Source organism: Phacochoerus africanus, chromosome 3, assembly GCF_016906955.1.
Source record: "Phacochoerus africanus isolate WHEZ1 chromosome 3, ROS_Pafr_v1, whole genome shotgun sequence".
In the NCBI taxonomy this organism is placed as follows: Eukaryota; Metazoa; Chordata; class Mammalia; order Artiodactyla; family Suidae; genus Phacochoerus; species Phacochoerus africanus.
Genome location: NC_062546.1, coordinates 96,257,654 through 96,283,244, shown reverse-complemented (window position 1 = coordinate 96,283,244; position 25,591 = coordinate 96,257,654). Strand labels below are relative to the sequence as shown.

General features: G+C 51.1%; 2 protein-coding genes across 4 annotated transcripts in view; one reads left to right on the top strand and one right to left on the bottom strand.

The window, feature by feature from the left end:
- The first annotated feature begins 4,269 nt into the window (after positions 1-4,269).
- TMEM37 (transmembrane protein 37) lies at positions 4,270-10,278 on the top strand. Of its 3 annotated transcripts, none has more exons than XM_047772191.1 (2): positions 4,270-4,379; positions 9,481-10,278. In XM_047772191.1, exons 1-2 carry the CDS (start codon positions 4,359-4,361, stop codon positions 10,132-10,134), a joined length of 675 nt encoding a protein of 224 aa, XP_047628147.1. In that variant the 5' UTR covers positions 4,270-4,358; the 3' UTR covers positions 10,135-10,278. The 3 variants fall into 3 exon arrangements, with proteins under 3 accessions (XP_047628147.1, XP_047628149.1, XP_047628148.1); XM_047772193.1 differs by lacking the exon at positions 4,270-4,379 and adding an exon at positions 4,386-4,509; XM_047772192.1 differs by lacking the exon at positions 4,270-4,379 and adding an exon at positions 4,516-4,687.
- A 430-nt stretch (positions 10,279-10,708) lies between these two features.
- Positions 10,709-25,591, bottom strand: part of SCTR (secretin receptor) — a 76,376-nt gene continuing 61,493 nt past the window's right edge. The window contains exons 10-13 of the mRNA XM_047772190.1: positions 20,225-20,316; positions 17,666-17,792; positions 13,190-13,231; positions 10,709-12,767 (exon numbers count right to left, since the gene is read on the bottom strand). Coding sequence (XP_047628146.1) covers positions 12,618-12,767; positions 13,190-13,231; positions 17,666-17,792; positions 20,225-20,316 — 411 coding nt within the window. The 3' untranslated portion in view covers positions 10,709-12,617. The remainder of the gene's footprint in view (positions 12,768-13,189; positions 13,232-17,665; positions 17,793-20,224; positions 20,317-25,591) is intronic.

Sequence of the window (25,591 nt, the reverse complement as noted above, 5' to 3'; positions counted from 1 at the left end):
AAATGATTTTTTGTGTATCTGCCTTTTATATTTATGGGGAGAGTCTGAGAATGATGAGTGCTCGTTCTCTTGTAATGACGGAAGGACCCATGTGGGAGAAGGAAAGGCTCCAGCCTGTGCTATACACCTGCCCTGGGTGTGTCTGCTTGGGCGACCATCCCCTAGAGACTGGGTGTCTTGGGGTGTGCTGACAAATCCTAGCCTGCAATGGTGCTAGAAGTCTCCCTGACAGAGGTATAAGGTCAGCCTGGAAATCTGTGGGTCCTGGTGCCCCCGGAGGGGCTGCCATCTCAAGGAAGGACTTGACTGTAAAAGTGGAGAGTCGGGAGTTCCTATTGTGGCTCAGTGGAAAGGAGCCTAAATAGTATACATGAGGATGCGGGTTCCATCCCTGGCCTCCCTCAGTGGGTTAAGAATCCTGCGTTGTGGTTAGCTGTGACATAGGCCGGTGGCTGCAGCTCTGATTCGACCCCTAGCCTGGGAACTTATGAATACCTCAAGTGAGATTCTAAAAAGAAACAAAAAAGTGGGAAGTCTGCAGAAAAGCGACCCTCTGCGTCCACCTCCATCACTGCCCAGCCTCCTCCAGCAACATGGCGAAGTTCTGACCCATAACACAGCTCAGGCAACATCCCTGCTTCCTTCATTCACTCTCACTTCAAGCACCGTGAGCTCCTTTCCCCACCTCCCTCCTCAGAAGCTGGTGCCCCGGGGCTCTCTGAGGCTGACCCTGTGCACTCAGGGACAACATCACCCTGGGCCCAGAGGGAAGCTTATAAAGAAGAGGCCCGGGGAGGCCCAGGGAAGCCCCTAGGCCACTAGGATGTGGTCAACAAAGTCTGTGTGGCCATCAGGGCCCTGGGAAGAGGTAGGAAGGCAGGGCTGGAGCTAGAGGCAGAGGAAGCCAGGGGCGGGAGGAGGCCTGCTTGGAGGGGCTGGACCTGGCCTGGAGTCAGGAAAGCTTGAGGAGCGGGCTGGGAGAAGAGGAGACCCTGGATGAAGGCAGGGTGGTGGGAGGAGGGAGGGGACAGAAAGGGGCAGGAGAGGCAAAGGGGCAGGTGCCAAGGCAGGGGAGCATTGCAGAGGTCAGAGGTCCAGGCTTCGGGCAGGCAGTTAGTCACCAGCTTTGAAAACACCCAGGGAAGAGGCAGCTCCTAGCAGCCTCCCTGCTAGTGCCTTGGGGTCTCCCTGTGTGTCTGCTCTGCCTCGCCTCCTAGACCAGGAGTCCCCCCACCCCAGCTCCTCAAAGGAGAAAACCCCAGAGCAGGGCTCCCCCTAATGGCAGAGTGGAGCCTCCTGCCCCATCTATGCTTCCCCTGGGTCAGGGGTCACTGCACACTCTGGGCCAGACCTTCTGCTGGGCATGTCACACCCACTGCCCCACCTGGTGCCCACAGCACCGAGAAGAATGTTTCCCTGTTTGACAGAAAACCGAGGCTCCCACGGAGGAAGTGATTTGCCCAGAATGCATCTGAGGCCTGGTCCATCCATCAGAAACCATTTCTAGAGGTCCCTGCTCTTGGGACGGGGCTTGGGGGTGGGGGTGAAGAAGAGACAGACCTAGTGCCCGGGTTGTGTCGAGTCTTTTAGAGAGGAAAACAGACAAACAGAAAGGTTCAGCTGGTGACCCAACAATACAAAGGTGGAGCTCCTGTGGTGACACAGTGGGTTAATGATCTGGCTTGTCTCTGTGGAAGTGCCGGTTCAATCCTTGGCCTGCCTGGTGCAGTGGCTTAAGGATCAGGCATTGCTTCAGCTGCGGCTTAGGTCGCAGCTCTGGCTCGGATTTGATCCCTAGCTTGGGAACTTCCATATGCCACAGGTGTGGCCCTAAAAAGACCAAAAAAACAAAAGCAAAACCCACAAAAAAATCAAAGGCCCAGAGATGGAAGTGTGCTGGCTGACTGAGCTTGTGGATTTATTAGTCAGTACCTGTGTCTTTTCCCTGGAACTTTCTAAGAATAATGCCTCTGTCTTTCTCATCAGGCAAGAATGGTCAGAGGGTTGGGTGAGGGGTAATGTCCTCCCCTTCTTTCTTTCTTTTTTTTTTTTTGTCTTTTGTCTTTTTAGGGCCCTCACCTGTGGCATATGGAGGTTCCCAGGCTAGGGGTGGAACCAGAGCTGTAGCAGCCAGCCCATGACACAGCCACAGCCACACCAGATCCGACCCCATCTGTGACCTACACCGCAGCTCAGGGCAATGCCAGATCCTTAACCCACTGAGCGAGGCCAGGGATTGAACCCTCATCCCTAGTCGATTTTGTTAACCACTGAGCCACAACAGAAACTCCTGATGACCTCCTTTTTTTTTTTTTTTTTTTTAAGCACCTCGCCCACAGCATATGTAGGTTCCCAGGCTAGGGGTTGAATAGGAGCTACAGCTGCCAGCCTATACCACAGCCACAGCAATGCCAGATCCAAGCCGCATCTGTGACCTACACCATAGCTCTTGGCAGCACCAGATCCTTAACCCACTGAGCGAGGCCAGGGATCGAACCTGCAACCTCATGGCTCCTAGTCAGATTCATTTCTGCTGTGCCATGATGGGAACTCTTGCCTTCCCTTTCTTTATGCCATTCCTCTTTCCCCTAACCTGCCAGGCCTTGAAGTAGGATGTGTATCTAACCTGTTAGTGTCTGGAGAAGATGCAGAGAAAGTCCAGCAATTGGGTGGGTTCTGTGCTATCCCACCCTCGCCCCTATGCCACTCCTGGTTTTAACCCTGGAAGGTCCCATCCCTGCCCATGCCACGGCCCCCACGGCACTGAGAACCCCTGCCCTCCAGATGGTCAGCTCCTGCTGTGTGAGTGATCTGCCCCTTCACTCTCTCACCAGGGGTGGCAGGTGCACTGAGGGCCTGCTGTGGATGCCGCCTCACCTGCTCTGCTCAGCCCTGGCCCCACGGAGTGACCTAGGAGACCTCAGGCCCTACAATGCAGAGGTCCCACCCAGGGGACCTGAATGGGTGCCTGGTCCTCCACACAAACTCCGCCTGGACTCGGGCCATGTCCCGGGCCTTCTAATGGCGCTAAAATGGTTGGAAGGAACCATCACTTCCTCCTTATTATTCCTAAGTCATTTCTGTTTCTCAGTCTTGCTGACAAGACATGTGCCTCTAAATTCCACTGATTCAAGACTTTCTATTCTTACCAAGAAAGCATACCAGGCAGCACACCCACAAATGTGCCTGACCACACAAGAAATCTTAGGAAAAACAAGGTGGGTGCTTGGATTTTAAAAGGTCTCCCTGGCAATGATGGAATCAGATGAATCACAGGAGTTGCAGGGACCACTGTAACTGCCCCCACTTCTCACATGGCTCTGGGGAGCGGGAAGCCATAAGTGTGGTTATTCAGAATGTCCTTGGGTAAAGTCACCAAGGAGCTGCCTGCCTGCCTGAGTGAGCCAAAGAATTTAACTGACCCTACCTCCTTGAGGAAAAAGGAGATCTTCCTTTACATTAAGCAGAACCACCCTCCCTCTTTATCAACTCTTATTGAGAACCAGGGGAGGGTCTTAGTTGGAATTTATCCTCTTAGAGGTGGGGACTTTATGCACTGCCTCCTGGAGAACTCAGGCCTGACGTATTCAAGAAAGAGCAATGATTTTTGTCCTAGTTGCCTTTTTGATGATCCCTCAGGAGACAAATGGGCCAGCAGAGTTTTACAGCCCCCTTTGAGAGAGAGAAAACTGACGCAGTAGAGATTGCCCCAGAGGATTCCACTCTCACCTAGGGCCTTGCAAGACCCTGACCTTTCACAAATAGTATCTCATTATTAACAGTGGCTCAGAGATGTTAAACAAGCAGCCCAAGACCACACAGCCCAAGGTGGTGAAGGCAGCAGAGCACAGGCACGAGCCTGCTCAGTCTGGACATCACCGCCTCCCTCAGACGCTGGAGTGGGCAGGCTGGGGCGGAACTAGATCCCCGCCCCGGGGCCTTTCCGCCGGCGCCTTCCCGTCCTCTAGGAAGCTCTCTAGGAGCCCTGGGCACACTCGCCCTCTCCCTGGAAATCAAGGGCCTGAGCCTATCAGCCTCGGACTTGGGAGTGCCTCCCCACTCTGGGCGTGGTCCTCGCAGCCCTTCCTTCCCCTCCCCTTCCATCCCTGGGGGGCTCCTCTGGGCGGCCCCCGCTGACTCAGCGTAAACCAAGCCTCGGATGGCTGGGAGCCGGATGAGCCGGCCTCAGGTTAACTGCTCGGCTAGGACTGCCCCCTTTCTCTGCCCCCGCCCCGCCCCGCCCCGTCCCCGGCTGCCCCGCCCCGCCCCAGTGAGAAGACTTGGCTCAGAGCCGGCCGTTCGCACCGGAGGAGCGCGAAGGAGCCAGACGGGAGAGCGCGGCTGATCCGCGGCGCAGCATGACCTCCCTCGGCGTGCAGGTAGCCCCGCGGAGGCCGGGGGCCTGCCCACCCTGGGGGAGGACCGGGCCTCGCACCCGTCAGGAGCTCCAGCAGCGGGTTTGTGGGCGGGGATGGAGTTGGGTGCGGGTGCTCCGCCGGGATCCGGAAGGTGAGCTGGAAGCCAACTGGGAGCCCGAACCCCAGCACTCTTCCTGCGCGAGGTCTCGTCGCGGCCCTGCAAGTACCCGGGGCTCCCTAACTTCTTGGGGAGAATTGTTCTGCTTCTCTGTGGGGTCCGTCGTGTCCGTCCGTTAGGTTCACCAGAGGGGTCCGTTTTAGGAAAGAAGGTGCGTGAGGCTTTCCTTATGCAACAAGTGGAGATATCTTTGGGGAAGCCAGCACTTTATTTGGCCGGGACTGGCAAGACCATCTCCCCTCCTGAAAACTGATCATGGGGGACAGGGGTGGGATCGCTGGGGAGCGCAGACACGTCAGAGAAAAGGCTGTAGTAAAGGGAGGACCCGCATCGCAAAGATTAGATTTCTCCTTAGAGTGATGCTAGGTGTTTGTTTATGAGAACCTGTGCATTCCTGCTTCCTCCCCCTCAGGCGTGAGGCTCTCCAAAGGGAAGTCTTAGCCTGCCGGACCGCTGCCCTGTGGTCGCCCTGCCTTTAGGGGAGGCGTTCCGCCAGCTTGCCTTCTCTGGAGCCTCCCCGCAGGGCGGTTCTGGGCCTGAGAGAGGCTCGCAGACTTGCCTGCAAGGACGCAGAGCCCCAGCACGCTGACTCCGGTGGATACTGCTCCGCCCATTTTATAGATGAGGTGACTGAGGCTCAGAGGTGAGCACCCTGCCCCTGGCGGCCAGCTCAGGATCAGAATCCAGAGTCAAAACTGGGACGTCTTGGCTCCCAGTGCCACGTGTCCTTTCTGCCTCTCCCTAACGGGAGAAACTGCACCCAAGGCCATCCCCCAAACAGAACACCGTAGCCTGAGGGGTGGGACTGAGAAGGTGATGAAGTGAGTTCCTCTTTGTTCTAGGACCTGGTCTGGAGTCCTGGAAGGAGCCATGAGAAGGGTGGGATTGGGTGCGGTCTTTGCTGGAGGAACTGAGGGCACAGTTAGGGAGGGAGACCTCAATGCAGGATTTAGAAGAGATGGGGGGAAATGAGTGCTAAGTGAAGAGGTACCGGAACTGCTGGCAGGATTAACTGAGCTGGGAGGGCTCTGTGCCAGGCTAGGAGGGGCAGGAAGACCAGTAGCCAGGTAAAGGGGCTTGACTTTTTGATGGAGGAAGGAGAAGGGGGTGTGGGGAAGATGCGGAAAAACCCTGGGGGTCTACTGGGGTGGGGGTGGGGGCTGTGCTTGCTCGAAAATAGTGCTTAGGGACTGACCTAAGCACTGGAGGTGCTGAGAACTCTTTGCAACTCACCGGGACTGCAGGAGGTAGGTTCTGTAACCTCTAGGGGATAAATAACTTGCCAGAGGTCAAATCGCTAAAAAGCAAGCAGGCTGGCTCCTGCCTCTGCCTGGCCAGTGCCCTGGGGTCCTGCAGGCAGGGATGGGTCAGGCCTTGAATGGGGCGGGCTAACTCTTTAGGAAGCTGTTGAGATTTCTATCCAGCTGATCCAGGAGGAGGGGGAGGAGGAGGGCCTGACCAGGCCCTGGGCTGAGTAGGGGGTGGGGGTGGAGGGAGGGGGGATGTGGAGAATGAGTAGTGAGCAGCCCAAAGTGTCTACTTAGATCCTGGTTAGAGGGGGGTCCTGCGTTAGAGAGGAAGACAAGACCTTGGCATTGGACTCAGTGGCCCACGAAGGAGTGACACTGTGATCATTAGAAATCAATGTTCAGGTTTGTTTGTTCATTTTTTTTAATGGAGAAAGTCCAGGCTGTAAGAGATTAAACTGACTTGCCCAAGGTCACAGCTGAAGGCCCAAGGGTCAGGGACTGCTCTTGTCCCTTCTTCCCTGATCACGCTGCTGGCCCCTCCAGGAGAGGGTTTCAGGCCCTGGATCACTGAAAGTTTGCAGAAGTGCTGGCAGCTGGCGTGAGGGGCAGTGGTGAGGAATGAGGACTCCAATGGACCTTATTATTGTTACTAATATCAGGAATAGCTTCTGGGAACAGCTCACTGCTCACATGCCAGGCACCTTTATATACATGATCACATTTTATTGGTGTCAGAGTTTAAATGATGCCCTCCTTTGGGCTGGGAGAGAGGAGATCTCCTGATTGATGTCAGCTGTCATCTTCTGATCCCAGTGTGATGTCTGAGGGCCTGGAGGTTAAAGTCCAGTCTGTGTCCAGGACAGGTGGGGCCAAGGCAGGACAGCATGTGCTTTTTCTCCAGACAGTGTGATGTATGAGGTCAAAAGGCCTCTGGGTGCTGTGTTCTTGTGACTTGTTGCCTGTGGCTGGGGTTCTCCCATCCTGGAAACTTAGGACCTCTAGGGGCCTAATAACTTAAACTTAGAGCTTGATAGCTCTGGGGCTGTTGTAACCTCGCCTGGTGACTTCATGGCTCAGGCTTTCCTGCAGGGGGCACTAACTCCACTTTGTAGATAACAAAACCAGGGCTTAGGAGGTTAAGAAACCACACAAACACCTTTAATGATTCATAGACACAGGTTTCAAAGTTCTCTTGGTTTCTTAGCAGTAGGGCTGTTTTTCCTAATGAAATCCAGCGCAGACTCTTAGATTCCCAGTGTCTCCAGCAGCTAAGAGGGATCTTTGTGACTGAGGTGAGGGGGCCAGAGCTAACCCCTTACTCCCCTGCATTAGCACCTGGAAGCCCTCTAGGGGACATGCTGACACAGAACCAAAGCCAGGACCCCTGCCCAGGTGCTCTTTCCAAGGCCCCGACTGCCTTTGTCTTGGGTCTGGTTGCCTGAGCCCTCGGGCAGCCCTCTGGACCCTCCAGTCCTTGTCCTCACTGGTAACATCGAGCCCCTCCCACAAAGAACCAGTTGGTGTTTATGGGCAGCATGCATCCCACCCCTGCACCTGATACAGGCGTCCAGGCAGCTGGACCAGGCTTCACTGTGATTTAGATGAATGATCTTAGGCAGGTCACCTGACTGCTGTGTGACAGTTTCTCCGATTCCATACTCCTCATGGAGCTTTCTGCTCTACTAACCTCCCAGGTAGAGAGTGAAATAGGACCCTGACTTAGGCAAAAGAGCAGAAATCCTACCAGATCCTTCTTCCTATGTCCCTGGGGGTCCCTGGAAGTTAGGAGGCAGCCTGGTGTACCTGCAGGGGCTTTGACCACAGGAGTCTTCCAGGAGTGTAGCTTTGCTTTCTGCCCTCCCTGAGAGCTGTGGCCCAGACCTGCATGTGTGGACTCCTCCATTTGCACGTGGTATAGGGCTCATCCCAGAATCCCCTTTTGGTTTTCCAGCCATGACCTTCATCCATGAGCTGTCTTGTTTTCCACGCAAACAAGGGTGCAAACTGGGCAGCTTCCACACACACACACACACATAAAGGGTGTAATTTATGACTGGGCAGGCGACTCTGTTTAAAGGGAGCTTCATGTGGAAGTGACTGCCAACCTGACCTTTCATTTATCTCATGGCTCTTCTTGAACAGGGCACCAAGCGCTGGGGACACAGCTGTGATTAAAGGGAGGCCCTGTCCTCCTTCAGAGCACAATTCCCAAGTGAGATAGACAGTAATAGACAGTAACAGACAGTAATACATATATATGTACATGTACAAAACAGACAGGAATGGATAACTTGGGGTCAGAACACTGCCTGACAGAGAATGACCAGAGGCGGGTCCTTTGGGCTGGGTGGGTAGGAAAAACCTCTTGGAGGAAGTAATATTTCAGCTGAGACCTGAAGAATGGAGAAAAGGAGGCAGCCCGGATAAAAGCTTTTCAGATGGAGGGGCCAGTAGGCCTGAGGAAGAAAGTTCTAGGCTTGTCCTGGGCATGGGAAGAGGGCCTCTGTGCCTGAAGGAGGTGGCTGGGGAGAAGGCCCTGGGAGGGGGCTCATATGGGGTTTTACTCTTTGATACATTTCTTTTGCTTCTGGGCCAGGGGTTGGGAACAGTGACCAGGGGGGTGTCCCAGGGCTGAGAAAAGGGACAGCTCACTGAACCCTTGGTCCAGCTTGCCGGGGGGGGGGGGGATGCACTTTCCTGGAGCTGAAACTGGAGACTGAAGGAGAGCCCCAGGGACTCCCCTGCCTGGAAGCTGCAGGGACAGATAGCTGTTGGCAAGTTCTGGGTGGGGTACAAGCTGAGCTGGGCTGAAGGGCAAAGTGCAAACATCCCTGAGTACTGTGGAAAATCAGGGAGTAACATGCAGTCCTGGATCCTGGACCTGCAGAAGCAGTGGGATCGGGGTTAGAATAAATTTGGGCTGGTACTGGAGTTCCCTAGTGGCCTAGGGGTTCAGGACCTGGCATTGTCACAGTTGTGGCTTGGGCCTGATTTTCTGGTCCAGTTACTTCTCTTTTATATTTTTATTTTTGGCTGCACCCACTGCATGTGGAAGTTTCCTGGGCCAGGAATCCAACCTGAGCTGTTGAAGTGACAATGCCAGATCCTTAACCCGCTGAGCCACAAAGGAAGTCCTGGCCCGTTACTTCTGCATGTCCTGGGAGTGTGCGCTGCCCCCCCCCCACCCCAAAAAGGGCTGGTGTTCAAGCAGACCAGGGAGCTAAAGGGGAACAATTTAGCTTTGTATCGATATGCTAACATCCAGGGTTTTTTACTGCCCCCACAGCCCACTGTGAGTTTTCTTGTTTTGCACACAGAGAAACCAAGGCAGGCTGCTAGTTCGAAGTCACACCAGCCAGGCCAGACAAATTCTCCTGACTTCAGAATGGACAAAGATTTCCCTGTCTGTAAAATTTGAATTTCTTACTCATTATAGAGATAATTAAAGAAAGAAAAGTCGATTGTAAATCAACTGTACTTCAGAAATGTTTTCAAAAAACAAAAGGAAGGTCTGGGGACTTTTTGCCTGCTGAATAACCAGAAAGACAATGCTTACTGGAGGACTGGCTGGGAGCAGTTAGAAAGGGAGAAGAACACTGTGGCGGTGGGAAGCTGGAAGGCACAGGCTGCCTCCCTGAAGAGGTTGGTGGAGTGAGGCAGGGCTTCCCTGATATGCTCCTCTGCTTTCTTCCAGGCCCAGAGGCTGCTGGCCCAAAGGAGGCCTCATCAGTCCTTCTTTGAGTCCTTTATCCGGACCCTCATCATCCTGTGTGCCTCCCTGGCTGTGATCCTCTCCTCCATCTCCATCTGCGATGGCCACTGGCTCCTGGCCGAGGACCGCCTCTTCGGGCTGTGGCAATTCTGCACGACCTCCAACCAGACTGCCCCACACTGCGTCAGAGACTTGAGTCAGGCCCACGTGCCTGAGCTGGCCTGGGGCATGGTCCTGGCCCGCAGCATGGCCACCTTGGCCGTGGTGGTCGCCATCTTTGGCCTGGAGTTCCTCATGGTGTCCCAGGTGTGTGAGGACCTCCACTCACGGCACAAGTGGGCCATGGGCTCCATCCTCCTCCTCGTCTCTTTCGTCCTCTCCTTCGGGGGTCTCCTGAGCTTCCTGATCCTTCTCAGGAACCAGGTCAGGCTCATCGGCTTCACCCTGATGTTCTGGAGTGAGTTCACAGCCTCCTTCCTCTTATTCCTCAATGCCATCAGTGGCCTCCACATCAACAGCCTCACCCATATCAACAGCCTCACCCATTCCTGGGGCCAGCCTATGAAATTCAGGCTTCCTTCTGAGGACCTCAAATTCTACCAGAAAGTGTCATCAAGTGACTCTTCCAACCTATGACCTTGAATCTGCCACCTCTTAGCCCTAGGCCCTTTGCAGCTGGTCTGAAGCCCAGAGGCCAGTGGGTGCCTCAGTGCCACCAGCTGTACTGTTTTAGCCAAGTTATTAGGATGTTGATTTTACAAGAAGAAATTTTAAAACCTTTTCTTGAATCCTTCCTGGGACGGGAATGGACTTGGAAGGAGGTCAGGTAACAGGTGCCCAGGTTGGCTGCACAGCCAGGCACAGTTCACACCTGCATTATTGACTCTGCTGGGATGTGGGCTGCTGGGTCCCTGGGGGCTCCTGCATCGCTAGGAGTAACTCATTCTTCCAGCAAAGTTCAGTGCCTTGGATTTTCTTCCACCAAATCAAAGGACTTTTGTGCAGTTTCTCTGCTTTAGCTTGGTCATGCCAGGGAGGCAGAGGTCAGAATTTCTTTCCTGTGGTAGGTGTTCAGTCCACTTTTTTTCCAGCCACACCCACAGCTTATGTAAGTCCATGGGCCAGGGATCAAATCCAAGCCACAGCTGAGACCTATGTCACAGCTGGGGCAACAGTAGATCCTTAACCCACTGTACCAGGCCAGGGATCAAACCAGCGCTGCCTCAGGGACAAGCTGGATCATTAACCCATTGTGCCATGGCGGGAGCTCCTGATTTTCCAGTCATTTAACTTTCCTTGAGCCCTGCCCTTTGGGGGACCCCATGATCCCTGGATAACCCTGGCTTCCAGCAAGGGGCAGTCCCCTCTGGGAACCCTCCCTGTGAATCTGGCCTTAAGCCTTTCCAAGAGGGCCCACCTGACTTCTAATACACTGTCCTCTGGAGAAAGCATGAGTCCACACTGGTTAAGGGTCAGACCCCACCGCCTTGCTCCCCCTGCAGGGTTCCATTTTTGATGCTAGAACACACTGCAAAGAGCACGTATCTGGAGCTACTGGACTGCAGGGGGCACAGGGAACTGACCAGACCCCCAGTAATGATGAACAACCAGCCTGGATGCAGATGCCCGAAGGTTAAATGGACTGGGAGCCAGTGGATATTTCCACCCTTGCTGGCAGATATATATTTTGGGTATCTTGAATTGACCCCTTTCCAGGTTCTTTTCTTTCCTCAGCCCATTCCATTCTATGCTTAGCCCCTTGGCTTTCCTGGTTCATTTTGGCTGCTGCTGATTGCGTGGGGTTTGGTCTTTGCCCTGCTAGGTCCCCTCTGTGGGGCTGGACTATACCTACCTCTTGTGATTTTTTTTCAAACACTGTTTCCAAGCTCCATGGAGTCCCTAGAGGTCACTGGAGAAAGGTTTTGTGGACCAATCAGGGTTTTTGGAGAGCAAAGCTCGTCAACCCTACAGGCTGGGGTCTTTGCCCTGGAAAGGGGGCATCTGGCCTTCCATCCCAGGGGCTGTCTACAGGGTGCAAACGAGGTGGTGACCTGGTCTGCAGGGATGAGATGCAGAAGTGGGGAGCCAGGGTCACGCAAAGCCAGGACTAGAGCTGGGTCCACCCACCAGCAAGACGCCCTCATCTCCACTGGCTGCGGGGTGGGGGTTGGCTCTGCTTCTGTGCAGAATGCTCTCCCCTGAGCACATAGGCCTTGTTTCCTTAAAGGGCTCAGATATTCAGTCCTCTTCCATCCTTACGTGGCTGGTGGCGAAGGAGTGCTGATATTAAGGGACCCAGGATCCAGAGGGTTAAGGGTAAGACCCAAGTCTCCATTGGTGGTGGAGATAGGCTGCTGTCCCTCCTGCCCAGGAGCAGGGGAAGGGGACACAGCCCCAGCGCATGGGGCTTTGAAACAAAAGCAGTAGCCTGTGCTGCTACTTCTTTGCTGAGTATCTTGGTCAAGTCACAGGACCTTTTGGCGAACTGGTTTTTCTGTCAAGTGGGATTCTGCCCCATTTCCAGCTGTACTGAGAATAACTGTTAACTCAAGAGCAGTAAGAGCAATAGGGGCCTCTACCATGTTGGGGTGACTAAGAGCAGCTGTGGTCCTCTGTGATGTGATCCAATTCGGCTACTGTCTTGAAGGCTCTGGGGTAAGAGCTGCTGGCTGGGTGACCTGCACTGAGGGGATGGAGGGTCCACCAAGGGCCTCAATTTCTCCTGTTTCCTGGGCTTCTAAGTTTGTCCCTGAACTGGGGCAGGGGAATGAGGGAAGCCCCGCCTCCAGGAAGGGGTAGGGACAGAGCCAGAGCATCCTTCGCCTTGTGTCTCAAGGACAAGAATATTGACAAATCTCATTCTGGTTGTCATTACTCCCCTCCTCCCTTCTGGAACCCCCAGAACTGCTCTTCCCAGAAAACACAGCAGACCCAAATCCCAGGCCTCTTCCTGCCCCAGGGCATCCCAGGTTCATTCAGTTCTGAGGAATTATCACCACGCCCCCACCCCAAGGCCTGGAGGAGAGTGTTAGTCATAGAAGGTCACAACTGTCTGTCGGAGCCCTGCAGCTGTTGGGGACCCATCTTGGCCTCTGTGGGTGCATGGCCCTGCTCCGGCCTCAGATGACACTGGCCCTGCAGGTGCCCTGGCTCTGCTCCAAGGGGCTGGCCTTGGTGCTGTTACTGAAGGAGGAGCTGAGGGCCACCGGGCGCAGTGGGAACTCATGGAGGTGCCACTGCCGCCACTTCTTCTGAACCTCCAGCTGCACCTGCCCCCAGAGACCAATCGTCAGTCAGAGAGAGGATGACCCTGTAGCCAGGGTCCTGCTCTTCCCCAGCCCAGGCTGTGCCACTCCTGCTCCTGGGCACACTGTCCCCTCTCCCATTGGCTGTGCAGATTTGCCATCTCCAGCCATCCCTCTCCAAAGCCATTCCTTAGACCTGCCCGAGGATAATCACCTCATTCACAGCTCCAGTCTAGACCTACAGGATCCATTTTTGCTGATTTAGAAACAAGGGAGGACCCAGTGGTTGTTTTAACAAGGCCTCTGGGTGATTCTCTTGCCCCCGTGAAGTGAGCTGGAACTCCTAGAAGACAGGCCCAGGCCTCGCCCAGCCACGTGGCACCCCGCTCCCCACCATCCCTCCCGGGAGGCTCCCCCAGGCATCAGGGCAGCCCCGGGACACTCACCTCCCCATTGAGGAAGCAGTAAAGGACAGCCACCACCAGGCCCTGTGGAGGAGGCAAGGTTACAGGGATTGGTGCCAGGACTCCAGCCCCCAGACTCAGTCTCCCCACCCTCAGCCCTTTAATCTCCAGCCTAGGCTCACTTGTTCCCATAGCTCTTTCAGAGTGTTCCTACACCTCGCCCACCCCAGGGAGAACTGGGGCTTCCTATTCTGGCCCCACATGCCCTTAGCTGTGCTGGCGTCACCCATTCAGTCTGAGACCCTTGGAGGCAAGGATGTCCCCAGTGTGTTGCACAGAGTTGGTATCAGTCACATTCAGTAGAGACTAGGCAGGTAGCTGGGATCCCTAAGGTGGGCCATCCAGAGAGGCACGGAGCAGTGGCACTGGACGCATGCCTGTCCTGCCTGCAACAAGGCGGGTGGCCCACATGAGCCCCTGGGCCTGGGTGGGCTCCTTGGCAGGATGAACGCGGGATCTGGAGAGGTTTAAGTGGAGAGCTATTCAAGTTGAAAAAAGAAATGTTTGGGAATTCCTGCTGGGCTCAGCGGTAATGAATCTGACTAGGATCTATGAGGATGTGGGTGTCATCCCTGGCCTTGCTCATTGTAAGGATCCAGCGTTCCCCTGAACTGTCATGTAGGTTGCCACCATGGCTTGTAGCTGGCGTTGCTGTGGCTGTGGTGAAGGCCAGCAGCTACAGCTCTGGTTCAACCCCCTAGCCTGGGAACTTGCATATGCTGTGGGTGCAGCTCTAAAAAAAGAAAAAAAGATAAAAAGAAAGAAAAACAAGTGTTTGAACCCACCTCAGGAGCAGGTTCCAGCAGCTAACAGTGGAGCTTGACTCCCTGCTCACATCTCCCAGGTCAGAGGCTTCAGGGCTGCATATGCTTTATGTCCCTGGTGTGATGGGGTCTGTACCTATCAGGACCCTCCCTCCCTAGCATCCAGAGCTCCTGTTTTCCCAGTGGTGCCCCTGGACTCCAGGCATGGAGATCTGCCAGGCAGGGACTACAGGCTGAGATGCAGGGTTTGAGCCTGAGAGGCTTGCACGGAAACATGAGCTGTGAATGAGGGTGTCTCAGTTCCTCTGTGCTGCTCATGCCCTCAGGACCCTCAGATCCTACTCCCAGGCTTCCCGCTGGTGAGCACCCTTTCCTGTAGAGGCCTGGGTGCCACAGCCCTGGCTCAGGTGGCCCAAACCCCTCGCCATCCAGTCCCTCCAGGCCTGCCGTTAGCTACTTAGGACACAGGACCCCAGGGCATGATGAACAACCCATTTATGGTGGGCTTCATACACAACTGCTCAGGGGTCTGGCATTTTAGCAAGAGAAACAAGCTCAAGGGACCTGTTGTAGCGTTTCAGCCATGGATGAAGCTACATGGATGGTGACCATGGGGGTTGAGGCAGGAACACTCAAGACAGCGGTTTTCAAGTTTTGCTGCACATGAATGTCACCTGGCAGCTTACTCAGGGTGCTCTCTGTACCCCCAAATTCCAGTGCCTGGGGTGTGACCATCAGCAGCTTTGAAAGACCCCATGATGGTTCCAAAGGGCATCACTGATTAGGAGTCGCTGTCAGAGGGTGTGAAAGGCAGGCTCTGAAATAAACCAGAGCTGGGTGTGGGGTGCAGCTTAGCCTGTGTAACTGCAGGCTTCTGGGTTCCAGATGCTTCGTTTACTACTTGTCAGAGCCCCGGGAAGGAGCCCCACTTTGCAGATGAAGGAACTGAGTCATGGGGTTCAGCAGGCCCCAGAGCTGGTGGTCAGGCTGCTCCCATCTCACTGGGCCCAGGGTTTCATGGATCTCTAAGATCCGGAGACACAGTATCACTGTTCAGGTGAGGGCAGGTTAGAGGTGCCCCAGGTACGCATAGGGCGGGCCTCCCACAGCCATCAAGTTTAAGAAATTCCAATATTTAAACCAGCATTAAAAATGAAGTTTCTGAGGAGTTCCTGTGTGGCTCAGTGGGTTAAGTACCCAGCATCGTCACTGCAGTAGCTCTGGTCGCTGCTGTGACACAGATTAGATCTCTGTCCTGGGAACTTCCCCATGCCATGGGTGTGGCCAAAATTTTTTTTTTAAATGAAGTCTTTGAAGAATTTTAATGACCTGAGGAAATGTTCATGATGGAGTGATAGAGAATTAAAATGAGGATATAAAACCACTCATCACGATCTCATTTAGTGTGTGTGTGTGTATGTGTCTTAGAAAAGAGACTTGGAAGTAAACACACCAACATTTTCACAGGTTATATCCAAGTTATGAGATTATGGGTTAATTTTCCATTTTCTTTTAACTTTTCCTCATTTTCCAAATTTTCCTCAGTAAGCAACTATTTCTATAATCAGGAGAGCTAATAAACTCTAGTTTAAAAAAAAATATGTCAGTAATAATGGTATTGTGGTTCATGTGTGTTCTTTAAGCCTTTGTCTTTTAGAAACACATACTCTGGGGAGGCTAGAGAGGGCAGCCCTGGGGTGGGATCTGAAGGTGTGGGTTAACCTGACTCCACTGTTCCCGGTGACGTGTCCTCTCTGGAACCTGGGCATGGCAGGAAGACAGTCATGGACACACCCGTCCCAGACAGAACTCCAGGCATGAGGGAGGCTCCAAGCCTCAACATGAGGCTGGGGCCTGCCCAGGTGAAGAAGACTCTGCAGAACTATCAATGCTGTTGAAGACAGGCTGGTTCCTTGAGGAAAAGCCACTGGGAGAAATTTCTCTCAGGCCCCAAAATCTATAATATGAGGCCTCTCCTGGAAAACCAGCTTGTTTTCATCCACAGATAGCAGAAACCTTGGAACAGACTGTGTATCTGTCTTTGCTTTGGCTTCTGGGAAGCTCCAAACCAGACTTATGACACACCTCTCCCACCTTCAAAGGACTTCATGGAATTTGTTTCTGTGTATGAATTCACTTTGGGCTTATTCTCTTTCCTCACTGATTCCCTCATCTATTTATTTTCTGTCTTTTGTATGTTTTTCCTGAAAGCTACATCAATTATTTTTGGAAGGAGATAATTACAAATAAACAAATAGCATTGTAAAGTTTGGGGTTCATGTTGAGTCCCTTCTGTACAAACAGGTTTACTACATTTTTTAAACTTCGTAGGTAGGTGATTTCTCCCCTCTCCCCTTTTTTCCTTTTTCCCCCTTTTTATTTATTTATATTATTTGGCCACAACTGTGACATGTGGAATTTCTTGGGCCAGGAATCAATCGAACCTGCACCACAGCAGTGGCAACATGGGATCTTTAACCCACTGAGCCACCAGGGCACTCCTTTTTTTAAGGTTGGTTTTTATTTTTAGTAAATTGTATATGTAATTGGTTTCAAAGAGTCAAATGTCTCTTGTCTCATGCACACGAAATAAAAGGAAGAAAGGAAGGAAAGAAGGAAAGAAAGCTGTAGGAGGAGTTCCCATTGTGGCTCAGGGGAAATGAATCTGACTAGTATCCATTAAGGATACAGGTTCGATCCTTGGCCTTACTCCAAGGGTTAAAGATATGGTGTTGCCCTGAGCTGTGATGCAGGTGGCAGATGCGGCTCGGATCTGGTGTCACTGTGGCTGTGGTGTAGGCTGGTGGCTACAGCTCCGATTTAACCCCTAGCCTGGGAACCTCCATATGCCGTGAGTGCAGCCCTAAAAAGACAAAATAAATTTAAAAAAAAAAAAAAGAAAGAAAGAAAGCTGTAGCCTGCCACCCCTACCCCCATTTCCTGTTTCTCAGAGGAACTCTCTGAACTGATTCTGAATAATATGCTGATGCTGCTACTTCTGGATTTTTCTGCTTGCGGCATTTTTATGGACTTCCCAGTGTGAAGATGAGGATATTATTCTTTCAGTCAGCCTCCCCTCCTCCCACTCTCCGACAGTGCTCATCTTCCTGCCCCACTTATTTTTATTTTTTTTTTTGTCTTTTTTGTCCACCCCAGAGCACATGAAGTTTCCAGGTCAGGGATTAGATCCTAACTGTAGTTGACCTAAGCCACAGCTGCGGCAACGTGGGATCCTTAACACACTGTGAGGGGTGGGGATTAAACCTGCATCCCACCGCTCCCAAGACTCCAACAATCCTGTTGTGCCACAGCGGGAACACCCTGCCCCATTTCTGGACGGTTCAGCTAAAGCCCTTTTGAGTCTGTACCGCCGCTGAGCGCTGTGTGACAGTGCGCTGGTCTTACCTTCCCCTTTGGTCTTCCTTAAAGTCAGTCTCACCCCCCTCACCCCACCCCGGTGTTGTAACTGCTACCCCCATGTGACGGATGGGGAACATGGGTCCCACTGCATCGCACGATGAGGTCCTGCCCCTGCTTCTCTTGGATCTCTGCCAAGTGAGGCATCCACCTGCCTTCCCGAAAGCACTGCTAGACTCTTCGGGCAACATGTGGCTTTGGTCTCCAGGGCCTCCTTCTTACTCTAAGGGGAGAGAAGACCTCCTTACACCTTCAAGTCACAATCCCTGGAGCTTACCTGGAAGGAGCCAAGGGCCAATTCAAAGAACAGCTGGACCTCCAGGGCATCCTCCGGGGAGAAGGCGAAGATGATGTAGTGGATGCCGAAGAGGGGGATCAGCAGGAGGGTGGACTTGGCCAGACGCCTGGGGACACAGAGACAGGCTGCAGTCTCGGGGCCCCTGTACGTCCCACAGGCACACCCCCTGATTGCTGGAGGCTTGGCAGTAGTGTCACCACTGCTATTTTTTTTCTTTTTGGCCACCCCCACAGCATGTGGAAATTCCCAGACCAGGGATCCAACCTTCAGCACAGCAGCGACCTGAGCCACTGTAATGCAACACCAGATCCTTAATCCTTACCCCAGTGAACCACAGGGGAACTCCCCCACTGCTTTTTTGTTTGTTTTTACTTTTATTTCAGAACATTTCCAACTCCCTATATCCGTTACCCAGATTCAATACTTATCAGTCTATGGCCAGTCCTAAAACTTTCTGACCCTGTCAGTAAAAATATGTGAACCCATGCCCAATAAGTAACTTTATTTATTTATAACTTACATGCATGTATTACTACCACTCTGTGTCTAACACATTATTAGCAAAGCCAGAATTCCTATTTGTTTAATAATAAATAAATATCTAATTCTTCCCAGGTTAGGGTTGCCAAATTTAGCAAACAAAAATACAGGATGCCCAGTTCAATTTGAATTTCAGATAAACAATGGATAATGCTTTGGTGTGAGTACTAAAAAAACCTATTTGCTATTTATCCCAAATTGAAATGAAACTGAGCATCGTGTATTTTTTCTGGCAACTTTCTCATGGATCCCCAGCTCCACCCTACTTCGGAGCCCACTGCTCTAGAGATAGCCTGGGAAATCTGTCACCAAGAAATTCAGGCCTCATGGAGTTCCCATCATGGACAGTGGAAACAAATCTGACTAAGAACCATGAGGTTGTGGGTTCAATGCCTGGCCTCGCTCAGTAGGTTAAGGATCCAGCGTTGCCATGAGCTGTGGTGTAGGTCGCAGACGTGGCTTGGATCTGGTGTTGCTGTGGCATAGGCAGGCGGTTACAGCTCTGATTAGACCCCTAGCCTGGGAACGTCCATACACTCTCTGCCAGATTCTCAAGACTCAGAACATCACAGAGAAAGCCTCTGATTTGTCTTTAGCATTTATTATGGGCTGAACTGTGTCCCCTCCCCAAAACTTGTAAGCTGAAGCTCTAACCCCCAGTACCTCAGAATGTGTATGTTATTTGCAGAAAGAAACTATAAAGAGGTGATTAAGGTTTTTTGCTTTTTGCTTTTTTTTTGGGGGGGGGGCTGCATCTGGAGCATATGGATGTTCCCAGGCTAGGGGTTGAATCCAGCTGCAGCTGCCAGCCTACACCACAGCTCACAGCAACGCCAGATCCTTAACCCACATCCTCATGGATACTAGTCAGGTTCATAACCTGCTGAGCCACAACAGAAGCTCTTAAGAGGTGATTAAGCCTAAATGAGGCCCTTAGGGTGGGACCTCAGTCCAATCAACTGGTCTCCTTATAAGAAGGGACACCAGGGTTGCACATGCACCCAGCCAGAAGGAGGCTGTCTACAAGCCAAGGACAGAGGCTTCAGAAGAAAGCAAACCCACCAACACCTTCCCCTTAGACTTCTAGCCTCCAGAACTGTAAGTAAATAAATTTCTCTTATTGAAGCCAGCCAATCTGTGGTATTTTGTTGTGGCAGCCTGAGCAGACTAATACAACATCTTTCTTGAACAGCTTAAAGAAAATCTGGTGAAAACTAAGGTCTGGTGAAAGCTGGAAAATGCACATACAATCAACCCTTGTATCCCTGGGGACTGGTGCCATGACCCTCCACAGATAACAAAACCTTTGCATGCTCAAGTCAATTCTATAAAATGGGGTAGAATTTGCATATAACCTATACACTTTTCTCCATATATTTTAAATCACCTAGGTTACTTATAATACCTCATACAATGTATATGCTTGCCTTTGGATTTCTTTTTTTTTTTTTTTCCAGGGCTGTACTTTCAGCATATGGAAGTTCCCAGGCTAGGGCTGCTGGCCCACAGCTCATGGCCACACCGGCTCCTTAACCCAAGGATTAAAGCAAGGCCAGGGATGGAACCTGCATCTTCATGGAAACTAGTCAGGTTCATTACTGCTGAGCCACAACAGGACGCCTCTGGATTTTTTTTTCAAATATTTTCAGTCTGCCATCCAGGGTTGGTCGAATCCTTGGATGCAAAACCCACAGCTAAGGAGGGCCGCTGTACAAAAAAAAAAATCTGAATTTGGGTCCCTGAGACCTACTATCTGACTCCCTAGCCTTGTCCCGAGATCCCCCTTCGGGATCCTGCTTAGATTTCTTTTCTCTCTAACCCCAGGGCAGGTGTCACATGAAACCATTCCTCCTCCCCCTGATTCCACTGTAAACTCCCCAGGAAAAGGTTTTTCCTTTTCCTCTGTCTCCAACAGTGCCTAGCAGGAGCTGAGTAAACAGAAGATGCTCAGTAAATGCCTGCTGACTGAGCATGCCTGAGTCTTTGCCCTCTACTTACTTATAATGGTTCACTTCATTTCCTCTTGCTTCTTGAGTTCTAAGTTTTCTCATCAGGATTCTTAGAATGTTTATAAAAAGGATGAAATTAATCTGTAAAACACAAGGCAGTGGGGCTAAAGGTGACTGATGTGCCTTCCCGCACTTCTCCTGGCCTGGCCCTGGCCCTGAGGGCAGAGAGGGCACTGCCGAACTCAGTAGGATGGCACAGCACTGGTTATGGGTTTAGTAAATGCAAATGAGATTTGCATTTTTTTTTTCTTTTTTTTTTAGGCATATGAACATTCCCAGGCTAGGAGTCGAATTGGAGCTGCAGCTGCCGGCCTACACCACTGCCAGAACAACGCCAGATCTGAGCCGAATCTGTGCCCTATGCCCACAGCTTGTAGCAACACCAGATAATACCTAACCCATTGAGTGAGACCAGGGATGGAACCCACATCCTCATGGATATTAGTCGGGTTCTTAATCCACTGAGCCACGATGGGAACTGCCAAGATTTGCATTTTTAACAAGCTCCCAGGTGAAGATGCTGGCTTAGGAAGAACCACTGCTTGCCTTCTTCTTCTTTTTTTTTTTTTGGCTACAACCACGGCATGCATAAGTTCCCGTGCCAGGGACTGAACTCTCATCACATTAGTGGCCTGAGCCACAGCAGTAACAACACCTGGTCCTTAACCTGCTGAGCCCCCAGTGAACTCTTTCTAGGAAGCCTTCTTGATTACCTCCTTTTCCTGACTCACTGTAGTAGGGATGATGCTCTGTGTAAGAGCACTTGAAATATCTGAAAGGAGCCAAATGCAAGCATCTCTCTGTGTATCCACTAATTGCCAATTCAGTTCTTTCTTTTTCTCTTGTTTTCCTTTTTTGTCCACTCCAAGGCATATGGAGTTCCCAGGCCAGGGGTCAGATTCAAGCCACAGATGCAACCTAAGCTGCAGCAACGCCAGATCCTTAACCCACTGTGCCTGTCCCAACGCTCCCAAGTTTACACTGTTTCTCATTGCACCACAATGGGAACTCCCTAACTTTCTTTTCTTTTTCTTTTTTTTTAATGGCTACACCTGTGGCAAATGTAAATTCCTGGACCAGAGATCAAATCTGAGCCGAAGCTTCAACCTGAACCATGTCTGTGGCAACACTGAATCCTTAACCCACCATGCCACAGTGGGAACTCCTCAATTCTAACTTTCTAAAGGATAGGAACAACAGTCTTTCAGTGTCCTTTTGGTGTCCTCTCCCCCAGCCCCAGTGCCGGCAGCATTATGAAGTTGCCCAAATGGTGACCCCTTTCTTCCCCCCTCACTCACTAGCTCTAGAACCATGTTTTAGAAGCAGGGGTCAGTGGAACTGACCATTTGGGCACCTTCATTGTTCATATGAGTAGCCTGGGGCCTGGTGCCAATTGCCAAAAGACACAGGATTAGTGGCCTGTCTAGACCCCAAGCCCAGGGCCCCTGCTTCAGGAACACTTCTCAGCTCACTGTTTGTGTGTCTTGCTTGGCTATGGGTGATGTAAACTAACAACTCTTTTATTTACAATACAGTTTTATTGACTTTGATATTAAGTTTTACTCTTTTTTTTTTTTTTTGGCTGTAGCATGTTGCAGCTTGATGTGAGATCTCAGTTCCCAGACCAGGCACTGAACCTAGGCTCTAGCAGTGAAAATGCCAAATCCTTGGAGTTGCCGTCGTGGCGCAGTGGTTAACAGATCCGACTAGGAACCATGAGGTTGCGGGTTCAATCCCTGGCCTCGCTTGGTGGGTTAAGGATCTGGCGTTGCCGTGAGCTTGCAGGTCGCGGCTTGGATCCCGAGTTGCTGTGGCTCCGGCACAGGCCGGTGGCTACAGCTCCGATTAGACCCCTAGCCTGGGAACCTCAATATGCCGCAGGAGTGGCCTTAGAAAAGGCAAAAAGATAAAAAAAAAAAAAAAAGAAAGAAAATGCCAAATCCTAACCACTAGGCCACCAGGGAACTCCCAAGTTGTATTAAATGTAATAGGGAGCACTTGAACACAAAAGGGAAAATCTTTATTATCTCAAAAACGAGTGGTAAAGAGTGGAATTCTAGGCCCCATGATAGGCTGTTTGCGAGACATTTGCATCAGGAGTGTCCACCGAACATTCCTCAGGCACTAAAGAGACCAGAGTCTTAGAAATCAACCTGGACCCTAGGGTTCTTCCCAGGCTGGGCTGTCAAAATCCCAGAATTACAGCAAGGACACCGCTCAACTAAGTGAGGAAACATCCTTCTGTGGGAATATCAGGCAGCGACAGCACATCAGTTGGTCAAATAATTTCACATGACATGGGAAAGCTCACATCTATTGCTAAGTGGAAAAATAAAAATAAAAAACTAGCACACAAAACTACATTACTCATTTTGAAAAAGAAAAGTATATGTGCTCAAAGAAAAGGACAGGAAGGAAAAGCACATGATTACAGTGTGCATCTAGGTGCTAATGGGTGATTTTATCCCCCACCTGCGGCATATGGATGTTCCCAGGCTAGGGGTCCAATTGGAGCTACAGCTGCCGGCCTACACCACAGCCGGCAACACCAGATCTGAGCATCATCTGTGGCCTATGCCCAGCTCAGGGCAACACCAGATCGCTGACCCAATAAGAGAGGCTAGAGATCGAACCTGCATCCTCATGGATACTAGTCGGGTTCGTTTCCACTGAGCCACAATGGGAACTCCCTTATTCCCTTTTTAAAAACACATTTTGGGAGTTTCCACGTAGCCTAACAGTTAAACATTTGGTATTGTCACTGCTATTGCACAGGTTCGATCCTTGGCCCAAGAACTTCCACACGCCACAGGTAGAGTCAAATAAATAAATACATTTTTTTACCTGAATTCCATTATTATTATTTTAGAAATGCCAATACGTTTTGATTTTACAGAAAAACAAGTATATTTTTAGTATAACATAGTTAATGATAGATAGAATCAATATTTTCTCATCATAGTATCAACCTAATAAAAAATATTATAACATTACTTAAATGTGACATGCTGATGAAAAACAACTTTTGGGCAATAACAGCAGGTTTCATATATTGTTCTCAACATATTAAGATTGTAGTAGGAAAAAGCAGCTTAATATCCTTCATCATTGCTTAAGTTTCAATTTAGTCAGATTATAAAACACTATGCTGAAGTTAGCATAATCAAAATTATAATCAAGTTATTTATTTATTACCATAAAATGACTTTGGATAATAATGTCTTAGGGTAGCAAAAATAAAGTTTAGTGTAAAATACTAGCTACTTGGGAGTTCCCTGGTGGCATAGTGGTTAGGATTTGGTGCTTTCACCACTGCAGCCTGGGTTCAATCCCTGGTCTGGGAACTGAGATCCCACATCAAGCTGCTGTACACCATGGCCAAAAAAATCCCCCCAAAGACACCAAAACAAAAACAGTACTAGCTGTGTCCCATGCTTTAAGTAAACTTCACATTGCTATCCCAGCAGGTACTACATTTCTCAGAAGCCCCTCCCTTCCATGCTTCCAGACTCATGAATGGCCCTCACATTTTGCTATGACGAACCAGAAAAGGGAGAAGTCATTATGCTTTCCTGAGCTACTAAGTGGCCTAATGCTACTTGGATTTCTCTACAATTTCCAAACCTTCTATTGCAAGCTGAGACAGTAGGTAGGATCATGTAACTTTTTTTTTTTTTTTTTGCTGTGTTGTACAGCAGTTTCATGTGGGATCTCAATTTCCAGACCAGGGATTGAACCCAGACCAAAGCAGTCAAACTACTGAATCCTAACCACTAGACCACCAGTGAACTCCCAAAATTATATTATTTAAAAAAAAAAAAAAAAAGGGAATTCCTGTTGTGGTGCAGCAGAAATGAATCCACCTAGTATCCATGAGGATGCAGGTTTGATCCCTGGCCTTGCTCAAAGGATCTGGCATTGCTGAGCTGTGGTATAGGCCACAGATGCAGCTCAGATCCCAAGTTGCTGTGCTATGGTGTAGGCCATCAGCTATAGCTCTGATTCTATCCCTAGCCTGGGAACCTCCATATGCAATGGGTGCAGCCCTAAAAAAAGAAAAAAAAAAAGTTCCCACTGTGGTGCAATGGAGTTGGTGTTGTCTTGGCAGCACTGGGACACAGGTTTAATCCCTGGCCTGGCACGGTGAGTTAAGGATCCGCTGCAGCTGTAGCTTAGATCCCAACTGCAGCTCGGATCTGATCCCTGGCCTAGGAACTCCATATGCTGAGGGCAGCCAAAAAAGAAAAAAAAAAAAAGTGGGTATACGCTGACCCCCTCCTCTCAACAGGCCCCAGGAAGTGACCCTGTCTGCCTATGGAGGAAGGGGGTACTGTCCTGTCCCGCCCTCTCTCTGCTCCAGGAGGTACCCTTTCTGTCACCTGGTTCTGCAGCCTTGGCCTCCCTCTGAGCCTGCACACATCCCTCCAGCTGAGAGGCTGACTCCATGAGACGCCCCCAGGTGCCCCCATGTGTCTTCCTGCCTCTGCCCCCTTATTCTCATCCACATCCACAGGCTCAGCTACCACGCTCCAGACCCCGACTGCAGAGCACAATCACCCTGGAACTTAAAACCAATGCGAGCACCCAGGCCCCTCCTCAGGACAAGGAGAGCCCCAATCTCTGGCTACCAGTATTTTTATTTATTTATTTATTTATTTGGCCATACCTGCAGCATGTGGAAATTCTGGGGCCAGGGCTCGAACCTAGGCCACAGCTGTAACCAGAGCCACAGCAGTGAGAGCACTGGATCCTTAACCTGACGAACCACAAGGGAACTCTAGGCTATCTGTATTTTTTTTTTTTTCCATTTTTGGCCACACCCCGGGCATATGGAAGTTTCTGGGCCAGGGACTGAATTCCAGCTGCATCTGCAGCCTCTGCCACAGCTGCAGCAGTACTCAATCCTTAACCCACTGCACCATAGTGGGAATTCCAGGCTATCAGTATTTTTAAAAAGTTCCTAGGTTGAGTACAGGGAGGGTAGAGACGCCCTGAGCTCCCCTGTCCATGAGTCCCTATATCGCTCCCCTGGGGGCCACCCCTCCACACTTCCCCATCACAGCACCACTAAGGCCCAAGACCACAGAGTCCCTTGGCTTTCCCCAGGTGCAACCCTCTCCTGTGATCCCAGCTCAGTGAGTCTTCCCAGCTTAACAAGAGAATGACTACAAAAATGATCATGGGGAGTTCCCGTTGTGGTGCAGCGAAAACAAATCTGACTAGTGTCCATGAAGACACAGGTTCCATCCCTGGCCTCGCTCAGTGGGTTAAGGATCTGGCATGGCCGTGAGCTGTGGTGTAGGTTGCAGACACGGCTCAGATCCAGTGTTGCTGCGGTGTAGGCTGGCAGCTGTAG